Consider the following 23061-nt stretch of genomic DNA (forward strand, 5'->3'; position numbering starts at 1 on the left):
ATAAAACACACTAAATATATTTGAGTGAATATCTCTAAAGTATAATCAACATCTCACCACTTTCCAGAAATTATTAATGAATATGGTTTCAGTCAGAGCAGGCAGGAGCCAAATATAGAATGAAAGGATCTTTATAAAATGTTCAAGTTAAAAAAACTGAAGGAGGCCATGCACAGGTCAGAGCTTTTACATTGGCAAATGACAATATGGAAAAATAATAAGATCACCTACAATTTTCAAAAGGTAGTAAGCAGCATATCTCACAATATAGTGACAAAAGAAATCTAAGCGTAATTGACCTTTAAGTCTGAATGTATTTATGAAATGTTAACATGAAGGCTAAAAAATATATTAAGACATTAAAACTTTTAAAAGAATATCATGAGCACTTTAGGGGATTTAAAGAATTCTCTTCTGATTTACATGATCTTGGACATGTAATGTGTCCAATAGTTTGATTACTTTAGACACAAAATAGCATCTGCCTTTTGGAATAACTATAAAGATAAAATAAGAATATAAATGATAAAGTGCTTGGAAAATGTAAAAGAACTAAAAATAAATGCAAAGTACTACATAATAACTATTACCACAAATGATTGTGCAATGTTTTAATACTGAGACCTGTATCAAAACTTCTGTGTTCCAAGTTTTCCATTTTACAACTAAGAGGTATAAAAGACCAGGAGACAAAAATGATTGGTTGAAAAAAATCTGTCCTAAAACTTAAGGAACAACATTTAGCTAAGGAAGTAAAGCCTGCTTATACACGCACACACGCATACACGCAGATATAAAAAGCATATTTTCCTGAACTGGAAACAAAAGTACCTTGAGATAAAGTGAAGAAGTAAAAATAATCTTCAATGTAATCTAGTGTTGGCATTAAAAATCAATGTGATCTCTTTATTCTTAATTTTTCAAACTAAAATGTATTCCTATCTGCCTAAGTTAGATAGTACAGACGTTCCATCATGAGGGGACAGAATGATAAATGGATTATCTTTTAATACATTTCTCAGTCCTTACGTGAATCAAGTATTTTTGCCCATTTACCTTCTTTTAGTTTTATTTTTCTATTCCAGCTTCATAGATTTTAAATAAATTTTAATTAATTTCCACTATATCTATGCAGATATAAAATGCATGCACAAATTTCTTAAATAGTTTCTGAAAATTGTATTGGCAACTTTTTTTAAATGCACCACCTTTCTACATGTTAACTTACCTGTTTCTTTAGAGCTCCTAATTGTAAATGAATCTAGGTCTACTGATTTGGGTCTAAGTGGTAACTGTTCAGAATCTAGCTTTGGTTTTGATACTGGCTCAGTTTCAAATTTTGACGAAATGGTAGAAACTTCCCCATTAATCCTGAAATGAGAAAATCAAAACATATGTAGAAATCACTTGTATATGAATAACCATTTTTTTAAATTATGAATTAATGACACTAAGGATATTATAGCATAATAGTAATTTTTTCTCTTTGTTCCACAATATTATTTCCATAAACATAAATCTCCACATTAAGACTAATCACAATAAAATCAGAAATGTAAAAACAGCCTCATCTGTGTGTATTCACCTAGTATGAATATAAAGTTAACAGTTAACAGAGAACCATTACAGTCTATAGAAAAAATCTGGAAAACAAATACTTTAGAAATGATTTTGAGATTCAGAAAAGCAGGTAATCAATAAACTTGAGATAAAGTAAATTAGCAAAAATAATCAGGTATAACTTAAAATTAGGTAAAACTTACTTGGCTGTGGGAGGTGGTGGAGGAACTGGTTTTTCAGGTCGCTTTGGGTACACGGTTCCAGGAGATCTCAATAAATTATTGGCTTTGGTGGGTGGAGTGGGCTTCTTGGGTGGGACCTGCGGAGCAGCTGGCTTAGAAGGTTTCTGCTCCAAGACTGATTTTTCATCTGATTATTTAAAAATATTTAATAAGTTATTAACAATCAAAATTATTTAGGTTCTTCTATTTCCTAAAGTTAATGTCAGGCTGGAAACATGTGAAATAGAAAGACAGAGACATTATTTGTATAAGTGTACACTGTTTTAAAGTTATAACTTAGTAAGATTAAATACCTAAAAGAGCTTATTTTGGGGGCACTTTGGTGGCTCAGTCAGTTGAGCATCCAACTCTTGATTTCAGCTCAGGTCATGATCTCACAGTGGCAGGATGGACCTGTGGGGCTCCATGTTGAGCATGGAGCCCACTTGGGATTCTCTCCCTCCTGTTCCCTCTGCCCCTCCCCTGCTTGCACTCTCAAAGGAAAAAAAAAAAAATTTAAGTTTAGTTTGGTAAGAAGGGGGACCACTAGTAAGCTTCTGAGAAACAAATAATGCCTGGTTTTTCCTGTCTTCCCAGCATCCTTTGTTTTTAGGGGTGGTATACTACTCAATACAATCACATGATTTTACTCGAAGCAGAAAGTAATATTATCTATATTCAAATCCAGACCACTTTCTGAAAGGGAAGTATAGGAAACCAGTGACATTTAATATACTTATTTAAAAGTGATCACAATGACAAAGAATGTTAATAGGATAGCTTGATTAGACACAGGAGAGACAATTACAGGCTTGTACTTATAACCCTCATAATTGTACTAGGAATGCATTAACACAATTTCATTTTTTTCCAGTTGATTAACACACTTAAAAATCCTATGAAGTAGATAAGAAAATATGCTGGACATAAACAACACAGGGAACAGTTTTATGCCATGTTAATAAAAATAATTTTATCACCAAAAAGGCATGATACTATGTATAATGACATACTTGATTCCTGATCTTTCAGGTACTAAGAACAAGTATTAAAATTGACACGTGACCCTTAAATTCCAGAGAACAAACTGGTGGTTGCCAGAGGGTAAGTGGGTGGAGGCGTGGGCAAAAGAGGTTATTTTTTTAATTGACACAGGTGCATACATACTAGATATTCATGATAACACAGGAGTCGGCAAAAATGTGTCTAACACATATAATGCAAAAAGAAACTCTTATGTGCCATACTGAGTAATTTTCAAAATTTACTTGGTCTTTGTAAAGAATATCACAGGACCACAAAGAATTTCACGAGATATCATACCAATAGGAAACTGCTGATTATGAATCTTGAATACTGCAAGCCACAGGTAACCCCTCATTCAAAATAAGAGATTTAATTTAATAATAATGAAAATACAAACTACCATTGTTTTAGTTTTACTATTTATGTATAGTTTCCTTGGATCATTTGAAAATACAGCTTAGTCTATTAAAACCACGATCATCATTTGGTACAAAAATCCCATTTTAAATGGCCTCAAAACAAACAATGCATCATATAATTACATCATAATTATACCACCCAATCCTAACTATAAACCAACATAGCCATCTGTATCAGTTGAAACAGTCAATCAAATTTTTAGAAAATATTAAGAAAGATGTTTTATATAAAATATCAGGAAAAATACTGAAGGTCAAATAGAATAGAAGTTCACTCATTAACTGAACATACTTCTTTTAACAGATACATAAATAACAGCTTGAAATCAATTAAACTGTGTAGTCTATTCTAAAACAAAAGAATACATTTAATATTCATGGAAATCAAAGGTGACAAAACTAAGATTCATCATTCCTGGTACAGCCATGACTAAATCAACTACAGTATGCTGATTTATCATATATGATGTCAATGTACGAGGTTTTATTTAGTTTTATTGAGGTGGAATTTATATAACATAAAATTAACCATTTTAAAGCGAAAAATTCAGTGCCAGTTAGTACATACAATGTTATGTAACAACCACCTTTCTCAAGTTCCAAAACTCATCACTCCAAAAGAAAAGTCTGGTTCCCGTTATTCAGTTACTCCCCATTTGCTCCTCTACCCATCCCCTGGCAATCACCAACCTCCTTCTGTCTCTACAGATTTATGTATTCTGGGCATTTCGAATACAAGGACTCATCCAGTATGTAACCTTCTGTGTCTGGCTCATTTCCCATAGCACAGTGTTTTCAAGGTCCATTCTCAATGTAGTATGTATCATCATTTCATTCTTTTTTGTGACTGAGTAATAACCACTATATGCATACAGCACAACCCATTCATGTGTTGAAGGATATCCAGGTTTTTTCCACCTCTTGGCCATTATGAACATTTGCATGCAAATATTTGAGTATCTGTATTCCATTCTTTTGGGTAAGTATCTAGGAGCAATGACCGGATCATATAGTAATTCCATGTTTAACTTTATGAAGAACTATCAAACTGTTTTTCACAGCAGCTGCAAGATTTTACATTCACATCAGGAGTGTTGTGAGAGGTCCAATTGCTCCATGTCCGTGTTAACACTTGTTATTTCCATTTTTATTATTAATACAACAATCCTAGTGAGTGTGAAGCAGTAGCTCATTGTCATTTTGGTTTGCAATTCCCTAATAATTAATGATGTTGAATATCTTGTCATGTACTTATTAGTCATTTGTGTATCTCCTTTGGAAAAATGCCTATTTCAGTCCTTTGCCCATTTTTGGATTAGGCTGTCTTTTTGCTGAGTTGTAATGACTCTTTATATATCATAATACCAAACCCATTATATATTCCTGATACCAAATATAGGATTTATGCAAATATTTCCTCCCATTCTTTGGTAAATCTTTCACTTTCTTCATAATGTCCCTTCAGTGCACAAAAGTCCTTAATTTTAATGAATTACAATTTAGCTTTTTCTTTTTTAAAATTAATTACTTTTTAAATTTATATCCAAGTTAGCATGTAGTACAACAATGATTTCAGGAGTAGATTCCAATGATTCATCCCCTATGTATAATCCCCAGTGTTCATCCCAACAAGTGTCTTCCTTAATGCCCCTTACCCATTTAGCCCATCCCCATTCCCACAACCCCTCCAGCAACCTTCTGTTCTCTATATTTAAGAGTCTTATGTTTTTATATTATTTTTGCTTCCCTTCCCTTATGTTCATCTGTTTTGTACCTTAAATTCCTCATAAGTGAAGTCATATGATACCTGTCTTTCTCTGATTAATTTCGCTTAACATAATACCCTCTAGTTCTATCCATGTGGTTGCAAATGGCAAGATCTCATTCTTTTTGATTGCCGAGTAATACTCCATTGTATATATATACACCACTAGTTTTTTTTTTCTTTTGTTGTCTGAGCTTTTGGTGTCATATCTAAGAATCCATTGCCAAGCCCAAGGCGATCAAGATTTAGCCCTATGTTTTCTTCTAAGAGCTTTAGTTTTGTACCTCACAATTTAGGTGAAGGATCTATTTTCAGTCAAATTTTATATATGGTATGAGGCAGGGGTTCAATTTCATTCTTTTGTATGTGGATATCCAAGTGTGCACAGCAGAATTTCAGTTTAGGTAGAAATTCACCAAAAACAAGAAGAAATTTAAGAAAAAAAAGTCTTATGTTATTTCTTCAAATGCCCAAAGGAAGAAATATGTAAGATACAGATGTTATAATTTAAGATAGAGAAAAGAATTACCGTAAGAGTATAATTTTATTGAAAACAGCTAAAATATACGGCAGCTAAAAAAACGCCATCAAAATAAATGAAAAATTCCACATCTTATTACAGAATACAAAAATATATTATTAACACTGTATGTAGTAAATTAATCCATCTGTTAATTCAGATGAGGCTTAGTTCCCTCCTGCATGAGTAATAATAGATAAAATTCTCAAAAAACTAAAAACGGAAATACCATATGATCTAATAATTCCACTACTAGTTATTTACCTAAAGAAAATAAAAATACTAAAAGATAATATGCATCCCGGTTCATAACAGCATTATTTGCAATAGTCAAGATACAGAAGCCAGTTAAGTGTCCATCAACAGACAAATGGATAAGGAAGATGTAGTAGGATGTGTGTGTGTGTGTGTGTGTGTGTGTGTGTGTGCGTGTGCGCGCGCGCACACGCGTGCGTGTGTGTGCGTGTATGTATACATCCCATTAAAGAAACAGTTTCCTACTCCAAGTGCATAGAAATACTAGCTTATGGTATCTTGCAAAATATTTGTGGCACCGCCATCCACACAGAACTGCCTTTTTTAATACATACTGTAAAGTAGGTAGAAGTTACTAGGTAAGGTATAAGGTAATTAGATGGTAGGTTTAAGATGTAAGTTTCACTTACTGAAGAATGCCCTTTACCACTTCTCCATAGTTGCAACTTTGGTCATAAGGCAGGTACCTATCAATCTATTTCTGGATTCAAATTACGTAAAATGAGAGGTAGAGGTTAAGACCTACTTCTTATATTGGTATCAGTATCACTCATTTAATTCATCTTTTCGCTACTACAATGGCAACTTTGCTTATAAATCACAAGGACTTAAAGTCCTTCTAAATGCTTCTTGTTACCCTGACTACTTTGTCAGCTATTACTACAATTAGACCAGCTTTCTTTTGACTGGCATTGGTCTGGCATATTTTTGTCTACTCTTTTCATTTAATCGTTCCTGAATTCTTATCATTAAGATATGTCTCTTGTTAGCAGAATATGGTTGGATTTCTTTTTTTTTTTTGTTTGAGTCTAACAATTTTTCTTTTAACTGGAATGTTTAGTCCAGTTATATTTTCTGTAATTACTTAGTATTTATTTTTTCTTGCTTGGTCTGTTTCATTTTCTCTCCTTGCTTTTTTGTATTTTCATTATTCTATGTTCTCCCATTACCTTTTTATACATTATTTTATTTTTTTGTAACTGCCTAGAGATTATAGCACATATCCTTGAAGTCATATATAAATTTTTCTACTGGCCCTAACACTTTAACTCGATTTACACCCCTGCTGCCTTGTTGCATTTTTATTTCTATAAATGCCCAGAAGGGATTATTAACATTTTATACAGTAAATATTTAGATTTACCTATCTATTTAAGCATTTTTTAAAGTGTATTTATTTTGAAAGAGGTAGAGCGAGGGAACGCACACACGTGCAAACGGGAGAGGGGCAGAGAGAGGAGACAGAGAGTCTCAAGCAGGCTCTGTGCTGCCAGCTCACTGCCCGACTCAGGGCCTGACTCATGAATCATGAGGTCTTGACCTGAGCTGGAAATCAAGAGGTGGAAGCTTAACCAACTGAGCTACCCAAGCATCCCTATTTAAGCTTTTCTGTTGCTCTTGATTTCTGGATCTCCCAGTTGGTATTTGGAATCATTTCCATTCTGCCTGAATAACATCCTTTAAAACTGCCTAAAGTACTGGCATGCCAGTGATAAATTCTCTCAGATTTGACTGGCCTAAAAATGTCTTACTTCATCTTTTTTTCCCGAAGATATTTTCATTGGCAATATAATTATAGGTTAGCAGTTATTTCCTTTAACACTTTGGTGACATGATTCCATGGTCTTTCAGCTTCAAACTTTTTCCAATGAGAAGCAACTGTCACTCTTATTTTTGTTACTCTAAAATTAAATGTGTCTTATTCTCTGGCTGTTTTCAATATTATTTTTTGCTTATAGCAGCATGACTAATAGTGAGTATATGGAGTAGTTTTCTTTGTATATATCCAGACTGGGCTCCACAGTATTTCTTGATTCTGTAGCTTTTTGCTTCATCATTTTTGGAAGACTGGAAACCATTATACCTTCAAATAAGGTTTCTAGTCCCTTCTCTCTCCTCCCCATCTGGATCTTCAATTACATGTACATTAAACCTTTTCATTCTATTCTATATGTCTATTAAGATCTTTTCTATATTTTCCATCTTTCTTCCCACCATAAGCTTCAATTCAGAAATTTTCTTTTGAAAACACACACACATATATATTAACATATACCCACACACATATATCATATACAGTTGACCCTGAACCACATGTTTGAACTGTGCAGGCCTACCTATATACAGATTTTTTTAAATACAGTCCAGTACTATAAAGGTATTTCTTCTCCCTTATGATTTTAACATTTTTTTCTACTTTACTGTGAGAATACAGTACATATTATATATAACGTACAAAATATGTGTTGATCGATTGCTGTTATCAGTAAAACTTCTGGTGAACAGTAGGCTATTGGTTAAGTTTTTGTTGAGTCAAACTTGTACGTACAGTGGGCCAGCGCCCCAACCCCTGCATTGTTCAAGGGTCCACTGTATATTTTTATAGTTACACAAATTCATTTACACTTACATGGTTTTTAGTTATGCCAAAATTATCAATCACATCTTTTATTATTTTGAACATAAATTAGGCATAGATACTTTATAGCCTGTGTCTGATATTTCAAATACCTAGAACACTGTGGACCAGGTTTATTTTCTGTTTCTAGTCATGTGTCGTATCTCCAAGTATGTCTGGTTATTTCTCTATGAGTAAGAGACATAAAACATTTGTGTGAAAATATACAAAGATAATTTAAAATTCTAGATGATGTCTTCTTCTCCAGGGAATAAGGGTTTACTTTGCTTCAGGCAGCAAGGCGAAGCCACGGTAAAATCCCAGAGCACCTTCTCTTCCAATCAGACTGAGACAATCAGCACGTGGGCTTCAGTACTTTTGAGAGCTAGTTCTACTTCCATTTCACACTTCTCATTAAACGGAGTCTTTTTTGGAACCCAATTAAAGTTCAAGAGTCTACTAATGTATCTCCTTTTCTGTGGGCCCCAAACTCCAATTTTTGTCTTCTCAAACCCAAAAATACATTGAAAGTTGTTTTCATAGTCTTAGCTAGCACTTTCAGAAATGGCAAATGCCTCAAAAGGAAACACAGGCTCAAATGCCAGACTCACTTTCCTGGGCTCCCCTCCTCTCCTACAACTTGAGCCTGTAATTTCTTGTACCCTTCATAGCTCTCCTATGTCTAGTATATATGTATATATTTCACACAACCTTTCCAGTTATTCTCACTCAGATCATTCTCTGCCTGTCTATGTGATCACTCATCAGTTTTCTTCAAGAGTTCCAGTTCATCTAACAATTTCTTAAATGTACACATTCTAAGACTCTAAGCTAAACTCTTCCTATTCTGATTTTAAGCAACCTTCTTGAACAACCTTACCTGTATCCATAAATTTAACTAGCTAACTTCCAAGACAGCACCTTACAAATAAATGCTTAATACAAACTCTCAACAAGATTCATCCCATATTTCCTATATTCATATCAAATCGTGTATCAAAAGCTGAACTCATGTATTTTCTCCTAGAAACTGTCTTTATTTTATTTTATAAATCATATCTCATTTTCCCATCCTCATAACCATTAGGATCTAATTAGTCAACAAGATGTACTACCATAAACCTAAACAACCTCCCTTATGGGAGAGCCTGAATATATCTCAACATCTTTAGCAGATATGTAGCTGATTCACTCAAATCTATCCTACCTTCATACGATCATACCAAGCTATTAAATAGACAGCATTCTTTTTACATTTATCTGGAATTGAACATGTACCCCAGATTGGTCCAAGAAACTGAAAAGGACTTACTTTCCACAGATGTGGAGAGATTTTCCTCTTTCCTATTAAATGGACAAAATATCAAGTTGCCCTGATTGTCACAGTCAGCATTCCTGTGACCTCAAGGGAAACCAATCTGAAGACAAAGTAGACACTAAAGAGGCAAATGGAAAGATATAATCCAGGTCCATAATGAAATTATTCAATGGAGGGTCATAAGACTCCTACTTCTAGACTTCCAATTATATGAGACTGTTTCCCTACTGTTTCAGTTTGAATAAGGATTTTTATTCTTTGCTCTGAAACCATTCCAATTTCCTTTTTATCCATACCATCACCAAACCTATTCAAATAGCACTAAAACAGTTTCAGAAAAACCTATCTGAACATGTCACACCAGTTTTTAAAAGCCTTCCAATTACATAGTAATTATTGTATTAAATATCCCTTATTCATTATGTATTTTGCAAGAAACTACAGAACCAATGTCAAATAAGATTCAGACACACACACACACACACTACACCTTTGCCCCATAGGGTTTAGTGGTTTAGTCAAATGTGGGAAAAAGACAATATACAAAAAATATCTAATGTACATGTAACATACAATAATGAGAAATAACTACTTTTAGACAGAGTAATAAAGAAAAGACTAATGTCAAAGAGGTGACATTAAGATGGCTGTTTTAAGCTGGAATCCGAAAAAATGAGAAGGAATCACGTATGGAAAGAATCTGAAGGAGTGCAAGATAAAGATGAGATGCCAGGAAAAGGATACTATACCATGTAACTGGGAGGGCAGAAAACTGATATTCTATGAATGTTATACACTGGGGGACCCGACCACAAACAGTTAACAAGAGAAAACTCAATAGGGAGCCAGATCACTCAAAATCTGGTAGGCTATACTAAGGCTAATGTAGTCAAGAAAGTCTGCTTTTGGGAAGAAAACACTGTAGGCTAGAGTTTTTTCCCAAATGCAACAGAAAATGTTCAAATATATTAAGTTCATGTGCCATGCATCATAATGACCAACACATACTTATATGAAACATGTGCATATACGCTTTATTTCCATAATATAAATTCTGAAATCCTTATCACTACTTTAAATCCTTTTTGGTGCAAGGCAACATGTAAACAGATAGTTAAATACAACTCTTTGCCATAGCACTTAAAGGCCTTTTATGAACTACATAAGTGGTTCTTAGTTTTATCTTCAGATTAGAATCCTGAGAAGAGCTTTAAAAATACTACTACCTGAGGGGCGTCTAGGTGGCTCACTCAGTTGAGCGACCGACTTTGGCTGAGGTCACAATCTCGCTGATTGTGAGTTCGAGCTCCACATAGGGCTCACTGCTGTCAACCTGTCAGTGCAGATCTTCTGTCTTCCTCTCTGCCCCTCCCCCGCCGGTGCTCCCCCACAAAATAAATAAATATTAAAAAAAAAATACTACTATCTGAGTTCTACCTTATAAAAATTCTGGAGAGGATCCTTAGTATCAGCATATTTTTAAAAGATACCCAGGTAATTCTAATATGCCACCAAGACCAAAAACAACTGCACCACGCTACATTTCTAGCTAATTTCTAGCTTCCTAAGTTACCTATAGCCATTTCTTGAATATGCTTTCTCTCATTCTTTTCACATTCTTTCTGTGGTCTGGAACCACCTTCTCTTTTCCAGTCAACACATTATGCTCATTTTCTAAGTCTCTGAATAATTACAATCTCCTCATTACCATGCACATGTTAACTATTCAACTAGAATTATTAGAGTATCACTTAAAATAGGAAAAAAAATTAAATCCTAGTGATTAACAGAAGCCAGTTGCCTCATACATACATATTTACTGGTTTTATGTTATTGCATATTTGACATTTATTAAAAGTCTGTCCCATGTGTGGGTTAAGTATAATAAAGAATATTTGCTACTTCTTAAGAGGTCAAGATTATTTTAAGGTTCAAACAGGAGTGATATATTACAGATACCAAAATATTCTTTGTAGAACATTAGAGATAAGTACTATTTCCTTTTTGGTAAGCATACTAAATATATAATACAATAGAGTTCTACCACAGGTCTCTCAACTCAAGAGTCTGTACTACAGACTGCATCACAGATAAAAAGGCATGCATTTGAGATCAGGGTCTCCAATAATAACTGCTGCTAAATGAGTCAAACACACAGATCTTGATTTTAATTCCATATTAAATTGTATTACACCAAAATTCCAGCGCACATACTAATTGAAAAGCATATTTTGAATACTGATTTCCAAATCACTCTGTAATATGAAGAATACTATCCATAGTAAGCACATGAATAGAAAACTACACATTTTTATCACATTTCAATTCCATTAAGTTTTTACTCTGCATTCCTTTTACTGGCTCATAGGAAGAAGAGAACACTCCTAAGCAAACAAGACCTCAAGACTTACAGGCAATATGTTCAATTATGTACCAAGACCAACTTTGCCAGCTTGGAATTCAACGTAAGGCAAAAATACCAAGAATGAGGAGAAAAAAATAAACAAAACATGTTCTACCACTAGGCCCTCCATAAAAGAAATTCGTTAAAAATATAAGTATGGGGTGTCTGGGTGGCTCAGTCGGTTAAGCACCCAACTTCAGCTCAGGTCATGACCTCACGGTTCGTGGGTTCGAGCCCCACATCGGGCTCTGTCCTAACAGCTCCCAGCCTGGAGTCTGCTTCAGATTCTCTGTCTCCCTCTCTCTCTGCCCCTCCCTTGCTCACGCTCTGTCTTCCTTTCTCTCAAAAATAAATAAACATTAAAAAAAAAACATAAAATACACACACACACACACACACACATATAGGTAGAAAATATGAAATACAAACAAATGAAAGTACAAACAGCAATGAATATAAACAAATCCAAACACTGACTGGGAATCAGCAGAATGCAGATGACGGTTAAGCCATGAGCTTTATATATCTGACTGTCCGAAGAATCAAAAATAAAACAAAAATCCAACTCTGATAGTCTTTATTAATTTTTAGTTCAGCAATTGAGCAAATGAATTAATTAATGATGCTACTGGACCTTTGTGTGGGAACCAGCAGCAGTCACGCAACCTTCTGCAAGAGAAAATCTTACATAGTAAAGTATAACTGTTTCCAAAAGATAGGGTAAGATTCACAATTCAATCTACTGGGGTTCAGAGTCCCAGAAATCGGCCAACTAGACCCTGAAAATCTGTAGTCTCGTGTATTAGCAATGAATTCCTAGCATGTGACTACATTTCCCCAGCAACAATAACTTGTCTCCCTTAATGTCAGATACAGAGACAAACTCAAGAGGAACATCTACCAGCACAACTCTCCCTTCCTATTCTCCTAATTAGGAAACAATACTGCCAATATTAACATATTGGTGTTTACTTCCTGCCTGGAGGTGTGTGCCATCTGGTTATGTTCTGCTTATGAACTGACTGAAAAATAACAAACCCGGTCTTAACACCTGTAGGTATAGAAACTCTAGAGAAAAATGCTCCTCAAGCAAGTGAGCGCAGATTCACTGCCTCTACCAGTAAGTGTTGAATGGCTGGACTTTAGTCCATTATGCCTTCCTATGGATGTGACTGAGGCTACCAAGGAGAACATGTACATAAAGGTAAACACTTAAATGACTTACAAGCCTAATAGAGCTCCTACACATTTATATGCCTCACTGCCTGGCACTCCAAAATAAACATTAGTTGCTCCCTTCCTTTCATACATAGTTCATACCAAGAACAAGTCATTGAGAATGGAGTGAGTTACTGAGAGGTATGTCCAAGAAATGTTTTCCAAACAGCAGGAGGAAAAACTTCTGCTTCAAAAGTGTTGATATTATTATTCTAATGAAGCATAATATGGCCAGCATTCAGGTATCTCTGAGAAATTAGGGGGCAGAAAACTGCTAAGCAGGTTTGAGAAAATCTACATGTTGGCACGGGCAGGAAATAGTCAAGATTTAAACTCCATTCTTTTTTTAAATTTCTTTTTAATGTTTATTTTTGAGAGAGAGAGAGAGAGAGAGAGAGACAGAGCATGAGCAGGGGATGGGCAGAAAGAGAGGGAGACAGAATCCAAAGCAGGCTCCAGGTTCTGAGCTGTCAGCACAGAGCCTGACGTGGGGCTCGAACCCATGAATCATGAGATCATGACCGGAACTGAAGTTGGACACAACCAAATGAGCCACCCAGGTGCCCCTATAATAGCTGTTTTAATGTCCTTGCTATTTCCATCATCTCTTGCCATTTCTGGGTCTGTTTCATTGACTAATTCTTCTAGTTACAGGTTGCTATTATCCTGCTCCTTTCCATGCCTAATAATTTTTTATCAGATAATGGACACTATATATTTAAAAAAAAATTTTTTTTAACGTTTATTTATTTTTGAGACAGGAAGAGACAGAGCATGAACGGGGGAGGGTCAGAGAAAGAGGGAGACACAGAATCTGAAACAGGCTCCAGGCTCTGAGCCATCAGCCCAGAGCCCGATGCAGGGCTCAAACTCACGGACCGCGAGATCATGACCTGAGCTGAAGTCGGATGCTTAACCGACTGAGCCACCCAGGCGCCCCAGACACTATATATTTAACACTCTCAGGTGTTATACTCTTCCAAATTGTATAGAATCCTGTTCAAGAAATAGTTCAATCTGCTTCCAAGGTAAATGTGAAGACGACTTTAGTCTAAGGTGATATAATCTTTTATGGACTCCATCCTACACTTTATGAAGTCTTTCCCCTGTGGCTTGTGGGAACATGGACTATTAGTGAGTTCCAAAAACTGCTTCACCAAATGCTTTCTAGTAGTTATGTCTCTACCTGTGGAAGTTTCCTTTCATGTGTATATAATTCACAGTACTCAGCCAAAGCCTCATGGTAAGCTGTACTGAGATCTCAGAATGTTCTCTGTGCAGTTCCCTCTATTCTGGCACTCTGCCCCACAAACTGTAGCTGCTTTGACCTCCCTAAACTCCTTTTCTCCTGTTTCCTCAGCTCTAGAGGAAAACCAGACTCTGTTTGGCTTCTTCCTTTCTACTGCCTATAAACTGCTTCTAGACAATAAGCTGGGGTAATGTTAGGACTTGCCTTACTGGCTCAGTGATAACTTCCTTCAGTGATAACAGTCCTAAATGATCTATTGCCCAATACCCGAAACCACTATTTCATCTATTTTGTCCAGTCTTCTAGTTGTTCAACTCAGGAGGGCAAATTCAGTCCTTGTTACTTCACCAAGCCAGGTTTTTGAGCAGATAAATGATCTAAAAATGGATCACCTTCCATTTTGTTAAAGGGATCCACACAACTGATTTCAGGGAATATGGGAAGTCATTACTACATTTTAATAAAATCCCTACTTACTTGATGGAGGAGACTATAAAAGGAATATCATAATGTAGGTAATGAAGCCAACAACATAGTTCTTACATTTAGTTCTCAGTATCTTTGTAAAATGAGTCTTTCATGTAGGACCGGTATTATAACCAGGCACCAATATAAACCAATCCAATGCTCAGACCTAACTATAGCCATATTACATCTGAAATTAAAAAATACTTTTACTAAGTTGTTTTTGCATGACAAATAAAACATTCTCAAACATAAAGAAAAAAAGAATCTAAAAACTTCCCATGCTGAGCACAGATAACGAGAAAGAGATAAAGCTATGAAAATACATGGCATATTCAGGGACAAGAATGTGGTTACTGTATTTAGTGAATGAAAAGGGTAGAAGATAATACCAAAATTGTAATTTGGGGTGGGGGGGGGGGGGCGTCAGTTCCCAATAACAACAAAAGCTGGCTCAGATAAGGATCAACAGGAGCTTTTATTCATTCTTGATGGGAATGCAAAATGGCACAATTTGGAAGATGATGTGACAGTTTCTTATACAACTAAACATACTTTTAACATATGATCCGGCAATCATACTCCTTGGTTATTTTTGCCCAGATGAACTAAAAGCTTATGTCCACCAAATACCCGGACAAGGATGTTTAATTATATATAGCATCTTTATTCATAACTGACAAAGTTTGGAAGCAACCAAGATGTCCTTCAGTAGGTAAATATGGATAAGCTGTGCTATAGATAGATAATGGAATATTAATCAGCACTAAAAGAAAATGAGCTATTAAGTCATGAAGACATGGAGAAAACTTAAACACATATTAAAGTGAAAAAGCTACATACTGTATGATTCCAACCATATGACATTCTGCAAAACTATGGAGACAATAAAAAGATTAATGGTTACCAGGGGCTGAGGGAAGGGAGGAATGAAATAACAGAGCAAAGAAGATTCTTAGAGTAATAAGACCTATTCTGTTAGACATTGTATTACACATTTGTCAAATTATACATTTGCCCAAACTCATAAAATGTACAACTCAGGAATGAACCCTAATATAAACTATGGACTTCAGGTGATAATGTGTTAGTGGAGGTCCACTCTGGTGCAGGATGTTGATAGTGGGGGAGGCAGTACAAGTGTGGGGCAAGGAGTGTATGGGAATTCTGTGTAGTTACTGCTCAATTTTGTTGTGAATCTAAAACTGTTCTAGAAAATAGTTTATTAAAAAATGAATCTGGCAAAAATATGAAATAGAAGCCAGACAAGGGACTAAAGTGAGAGAAATCAGTTAAGAGAATACAGGAACACTGCAGGCAACACACAAGGATAGGCAGAAACAATATTGGCAGTAGAAACAGAAGCATTCTAAAATAGTATTCAAGGTTTTGCTTGTACAGTCAACAACACAAGGGTTAGGGGTACCAATACCCTACACAGCTGAATACAATTACCTGAATATAACTTTTGACTCCCCAAAACTTAACTGAAAGCCTACTGTTGAATAAATGGCCTTACCAATAACATAAACAGTCAATTAACACATATTTTATATGTTATGTGCATTATATACTCTATTCTTATAATACATTAAGCTTAAGAAAAAGTTATTAATAAAATCATAAGAAAAGTACATTTACAGTGCTGTATCCTATTTATCGAAAAAAATTCACGTACCAATGGACCTGTGCAGTTCTAACCCATGCTGCTCAAGGGTCAACTGTATATATAACCTAAAATACTAGATACAACCATTGCAGATCTTTCTGTACACAAAGAGAAATAGTTATTTTCTCCAAATTAATAATAACAAAACAAAATGATGTTTTTAACAAAATAGATATGGTACCTTGGAATACTTTCCAAGTTTATATGACAAATACAGACAGTGAAAATTAAATAATACATAACAAATCACTTCCATGTTAGAACTCACTTTAAAAAAATTTTTTTTCTAACATTCATTTATTTTTGAGAGACAGAGAGAGAGCATGAGCAGAGGAGGGGAAGAAATAGAGGGAGACACAGAATCCAAAGCAGGCTCCACGCTCTGAGCAAGCTGTCCACACAGAGCCTGACAAAGGGCTCAAAACCACAAACTGTGAGATCATGACCTGAGCCGAAGTTGGACGCTCAATCGACTGAGCCACCCAGGCACCCCATAACTCACTCTTATACCTAAGAATTTTTTAAAATTTATTTTAATTGAGACTCCAAAAAAGATAAAGTATAACTATTTAATGCTTACTTTTGTTATTTTTTGAAAAAACAAATAATAATATAATGAAATACTATAACCTTACTGAAGTAATGGTTTAACTTTTTAATGAATGTAAATTGGTATCAGTTTGAATAAAACCTTAATTTCCTATCACTCTTGATAAAGTACTTCCTCCCAGAAAACTCCAAATAAATACTGAACAGTTGTTAAAAAACAGTGTAAATCTGACAAATGGATAAAGAAGATGTGGTTTATATACACAATGGAATACTACTTGGCAATGAGAAAGAATGAAATCCTGCCATTTGCAGCAACGTGGATGGAACTGGAAGGTATTATGCTAAGTGAAATAAGTCAGTAAGAGAAAGATACCATATGTTTTCACTCATATGTGGATCCTGAGAAACTTAACAGAAGACCATGGGGGAGGGGAAGAGGGGGGAAAAAAGTTACAGAGAGGGAAGTAGGCAAACCATAAGAGACTCTTAAATACTGAGAACAAACTGAGGGTTGATGGGGGGTGGGAGGGAGGGGTGGGTGGGTGATGGGTATTGAGGAGGGCACCTGTTGGGATGAGCACTGGGTATTGTATGGAAACCAATTTGACAATAAATTATATTTAATAATAAAAAAATCAGTGTAAATCAATCAATGTGGAGAGATATTATTATTCACAATGACAAATCCAAAGAAGAATTATTTTTCTAAAAGTGGAAGAATTACCCTTACCTTTTTCTTCTGGCTTTATAGGAAAATACTTCTTTTCTGTAGCTATTAGCTCAGGCTTTGGAGCTAAGGAAAAAAGCCAAAATTAGTACTTAAAAAAATTAGTTTCAAAGCACAAAAACAATTATACTACTAAGCAGAAAAGGTCAGTTTAAAAATAACATCAGAGGAAAACATGACTTAACAGAAACAACAATGTACCATAATCACTAGGCTAACTATCTAATCCTGCACCTACCACCATTACATGGCTGAGTAGTAACTCTGGTCTCAGTTCCTTCTTTGCCAAATGAAGGTGTTCATACCCTCTACAACACCACTCTCCAGTAGAACTTTTCCATGATGATGGAAATATTCTATTTTTGTGTTATCCAATACTGAGTGTGGAGACTTGAAATACTACTACTGTGACTGGGGAATTCAATATTTTATTTGATTTAACTTTAATTAAATTTTGAAAGCCCCAATATGACTAGTGAATAAAAAGCCTAGAACACCAACTTCCATAAAAATTACTTTCAACTTATGCTTTCCTTGCTCTGGGATTAAGTCAGCAAATACAAAGATGAAAACTTGGGAGTAGGAAAGGACCTGTATTATTTCTTAAAAGAGCAAATCTTTCAAGGAAAATAATTGTACTTCACTTATAAAAATCAAAAATTAGGGGCTAGGGACACCTAGGTGGTTCAGTTAAATGTGGACTCTTGATTTGGGCTCAGGTCATGATCTTCTCCTGGTTGTGAGATGAAATTCCACATCGGGTTCCATGCTGACAGCTCAGAGCCTGCTTGGGATTCTCTCTTTCCATCTCTCTGCCCCTCCCCCCCCACCCCCTTGAAAGAAGAGAAGAGAAGAGAAGAGAAGAGAAGAGAAGAGAAGAGAAGAGAAAAAGAAAACAAAAAAACTAGAAAGTAACAGAAGAGGAGAGAAAAGAAAAAGAGAAACAAAAAGAGAAAGAGAAAAAGAGAAAGAGAAAGAAAAAGAAAAAGGAAAAGGAAAAGAAAAAGAAAAAGAGAAAGAGAAAGAAAAAAAGAAAAAGAAAAGAGAAGAAAAGAAAAAAAAGAAAAAAAGGAGAAGAAATGAAATTAGGATCTAAAACTTACAGAAATAGACAAAGGGCCAGATTATGAAACTGTAACTCTGGAAAACTCTTCTAAATATACCATAATATATTCAACTGCTTAAAAAAATAAAAATAAACTCTTCAAGTTTGTTTAACCCTTCAGCATACTCTCTGAAGAAATACAAATAATTAGTATTTATATGAGACATTAACAAATGAATTTAATGTGAAAAAGTGGAATAACTAATTAGGTCAATATATTAAGTATTCTATTCTTTTAATTTTTAAAAATTATTTTTGTTTTTGAGAGACAGAATATGAATGGGGGAAGGGTAGAGAGAGGGGGAGACACAGAATCCAAAGCAGGCTCCATGCTCTTAGCTGTCAGCACAGAGCCCAACATGGGGCTTGAACCTACAAACTGCAAGATCATGACCTGAGCAGAAGTTGGACACTTAACCAACTGACCCACACAGGTGCCCCTGAAGTATACTATTCTAAATGCATTTAAACTTGGTCAATTTTCTTAATTAGAAATGACAGGGGCACGTGGGTGGCTCAAAGTGTCCCTCTCTTGATTTCGGCTCAGGTCATGATCTCACGGTTCGTGGGTTCGAGCCCCACATCAAGCTCTGCACAGTGCAGAGCCTGCTTGGGATTCTCTATCTCTCCCTCTTTCTCTCTGGCCCTCCCCTGCTTGCTCTCTTTCTCTCTTTCAAGACTAATAAACTTAAATTGTGTGTGTGTGTGGGGGGGAAATATGACAAGTCATAACTAAAGTATACAAATTATTTTTAACATCCTATTTTATACAATTTACACTTAAAAAATACAGACTTAATGCATGTGAACACTCAATTTTTATGTATTTCTAGAATTTGTATATATTACATATTTGGTTTTTGCTCATATAAATAAATGGTTTACTTAAAACCCATTTCACCATTTTATAACTTGAAAATATGAAAAACAGCAAACTGAATAATGTGTTTCTTACATACCTGGACCCTTAGCAGGAGGTGGTGGTTTCTTTGGTTTCTATTAAAATAACAATGGTAAAAATATGTGAATACTTACATCTTACAAATGCTTAAAATAACTTCTGATCGTTAATAATCTAAATTATATGAGTATCTGTTATAAAATAGTAAGATCTTAACAACCAAAAGGCCACTGACAAAAAATTTATTCTATTAGAACAAATGCCTTCTTGATCAAAATTCAAATATGTCAAAACTTACCAGTGATTATGATAAATCTAAAAAATCTTAATGATAATCAGGGGTGCCTGGGTGGCTCAGACGACTAAGCATCCAACTTTGGCTCAGGTCATGATCTCACAATTTGTGAGTTCAAGCCCCACGTCAGGCTCCCTCCTTTCAGCACGGAGCCTGTTTTGGATGCTCTGACTCCCTCTCTGCTCCTCCCCTACTCTCTCTCTCTCTCTAAAATAAAGAAGCATTAAAAAAATCATAATGTTAATCAAAAATATTCATTATTGCCTCCCCTACTTTAAGATTCCAAGGCACAATTTTATCTCTCTTTAACAGCTGAGTACTGGGGAAAAGGAGAGAGAAGAGACTGTTTTTAAAACAAACAACAACAAAAAAAAGAGTCACCTAATAAATATATCTAGCTTATACTCTTGGTTCTTCAGAACTCTCGAACAGAAGATTCAAGGAAAAAGCCTGTTTTTCTTCAATTTATTCAAATTTGTTGGGTTTAGCATTTATTCATTTTTAAGACTTGATGACATCAAAAACTTGAGACATGTCAATCAGGTCTTCCCAAATTAAAATTAACTGATAGTGCTGTATGAACACCAAATAAGCCCTCCCAAATAATGTGTTCCTTGGGTATAAAAATAAAGCACCCAGAAGGCTGAATACTGAATGAAATCGAGCAAAAGAAGGGCCTCAGACAGCATTAACCCATAGAGTAACCTCTAGTGATTCACTTAACTACATAAAGACTTCAAAGTTTAGAAATTTCAACACTGGCTTAAATAAAATCCAGCAGACCATCTTGCTCTCAGTGTCTACTCTCCAACTCCATTAGAAAAGGAGCAAGGAGGAGGCAGTCCAAGATGATGGAATAGGAAGACTCTGAACTGACCTTCTCTCGTGGACACCATAAAACTACACCTACATACAGAGCAATTCTTCCTTAAAAATTGAGGGTGGACTGAACAGCCCCTGCACAACAAACAACAGAGGGACCACACAGAGAACAGTAGGAGACAAGGTAACAACACAAACCACACCCCAGATGTAAGGACTTGCAGTAGGGGGTATCATTGAGGGTCCCAAGCAGACACACCTGCCCTGGGGCACAGAAACAAAACAGCAATTTAAAGGGCAACTAGACTATACGTGAAGAAAATCCATTTACTAACCATAGAGCTTCTGCCAAATGGTGGAAGGAACTGCTAGAACTCTCTCCAGGGTCGGAGATGCCTGAAATTGCCACTATTTCTTTCCCAACGCTCTACTTTGACAGTGCCAATGAAAGCAGAGTCCAGGCACTCTTGCTGGCCTATTAAATCTGCTCCAGCAAGTCCCAGGCCCCTAACCCAGATCAGCTTTCCCACCAAGACAGTCTATTGCCTTTGCCAGCCCCAGCTCTAGCCATCCCAACAAGGTGGCCCTGGAAGCTCCAGCATACCCCAGGCCTGCACACAACAGCTCAAGCCCTCCTGCCCGTGTGGCCCTGGCACAGAGTACATTGGAATGCCTGGTCCCATGTCCACACCAGCTCAAGTCATACACCAACGAGCCCGCGCCAGCTCTAGCCGCAGCCATCCTGCCCATTGTAGCAAGCCCCAGGGCAACCCTAGCTCAGGCCTACTCCAGCTCCAGCTGCCCAACCAAATCCTGTTGGCATACACAGTAAACAAAGGGGACACTGCTACATAAGGCCACTCCTTGAAGACCAAGAGTTAGCTGTTCTGCCAAATTTACAGACACAAATGCAGAAAGACAAACAACATAAGGAAACAGAAGAATGTTCAAAACAAGAGAACAACATAAAACCTCAGGAAAAAAAACCCTAATAGAGATAATTAATTTACTTGATAAGCAATTCAAAGTAATGGTCATAAAGATGCTTGCTCAACTTAGAAGAATGAAGAAATACAGTAAGAACCTTAACAAAGCGCTGGAAAATATAAGAAGGTACCAAAAAGCAGTCAGAGCTGAAAATTTCAATAACTGAACTAAGAAATACACTAGAGGACATCAACAGATTAGAGGATACAGAAGAATGGATCACCTGAATGGAAGATAGAATAGTGGAAATTACTCAATCAGAACAGCAAAAGAAGAAAGAATTTTTAAAAAATGAGAATAGTTTAAGAGACTTCAGAAATGACAATAATTGTACTAACATTCACATTGTAGAGGTTTCAGAAGGATAAAAATAAGAGACAGAAAATCTATTTGAAGAAATAATGGCTACAAACATCCTTAACCTTGTAAAGGAAAGACATCCATGTCCAGGAAGTACAGACAGTTCCAAACAAGATGAAACCAAAGAGAGCCACACAAAGATATATTATAATTAAAATGGCAAAAGTTAGGGGCGCCTGTGTGGCTCAGTCAGTTAAGTGTCCAACTTCAGTTCAGGCCATGAACTGACAGTACAGAGACTGGAGCCTTCTTCAGTCTCTGCCTCCCTCTCTCTCTGCCCCTCTCCCTCCCTCCCTTTCTCTCTCTCTCTCTCTCTCTCTCTCTCTCTCTCAAACAGTAAAAAAAAAAAAAAAATTAATAACAAATAAATTCCAAAGACTGAAATCATAACAAGTATCTTTGCCAACCCCAACAGTATGAAATTAGAAATTAACTGCAAGAAGAAACCTGGAAAAAGCACAAACATACGGAGACTAAACAATGCTACTGAACAATCAATGGGTCAACAAAGAAATCAAAGAGAAAATAAAAAACTATGTTGAAACAAATGAAAAATAGAAACACAACTTTCAAACCTACAGAACACATCAAAAGCAGTTCTAACAGACAAGTTTATAGCAATCTCAAGAAATACGAAAATTCCCAAATAAACAGTATTAATTTACATGTAAAGAAACTAGAAAAAGAACAAAACCCCAAGTTAGGAGAACAAAGACCAAAGCAGAAATAAAATGAAACAGAGATTGAAAAACAGACAAGATCAATGAAATTAAAAGCAGATTACTGAAAAGATAAACAAAATCAATAAACCTCTAGTCAAAATCA

The 23061-nt window shown here is 35.7% G+C and overlaps 1 protein-coding gene across 1 annotated transcript in view; it reads right to left on the minus strand.

Moving 5' to 3' along the window:
* CD2AP (CD2 associated protein) overlaps positions 1–23061 on the minus strand; it is a 140154-nt gene that overhangs the window by 22250 nt on the left and 94843 nt on the right. Inside the window, exons 10-13 of the mRNA XM_019457359.2 lie at positions 19831–19867; positions 17770–17832; positions 1764–1929; positions 1229–1371 (exon numbers count right to left, since the gene is read on the minus strand). Of these exons, the coding sequence (XP_019312904.1) occupies positions 1229–1371; positions 1764–1929; positions 17770–17832; positions 19831–19867 (409 nt within the window). The remainder of the gene's footprint in view (positions 1–1228; positions 1372–1763; positions 1930–17769; positions 17833–19830; positions 19868–23061) is intronic.

This window comes from Panthera pardus, unplaced genomic scaffold, assembly GCF_024362965.1.
Source record: "Panthera pardus isolate Hobbes unplaced genomic scaffold, ASM2436296v1 HiC_scaffold_17, whole genome shotgun sequence".
Classification (NCBI taxonomy): Eukaryota; Metazoa; Chordata; class Mammalia; order Carnivora; family Felidae; genus Panthera; species Panthera pardus.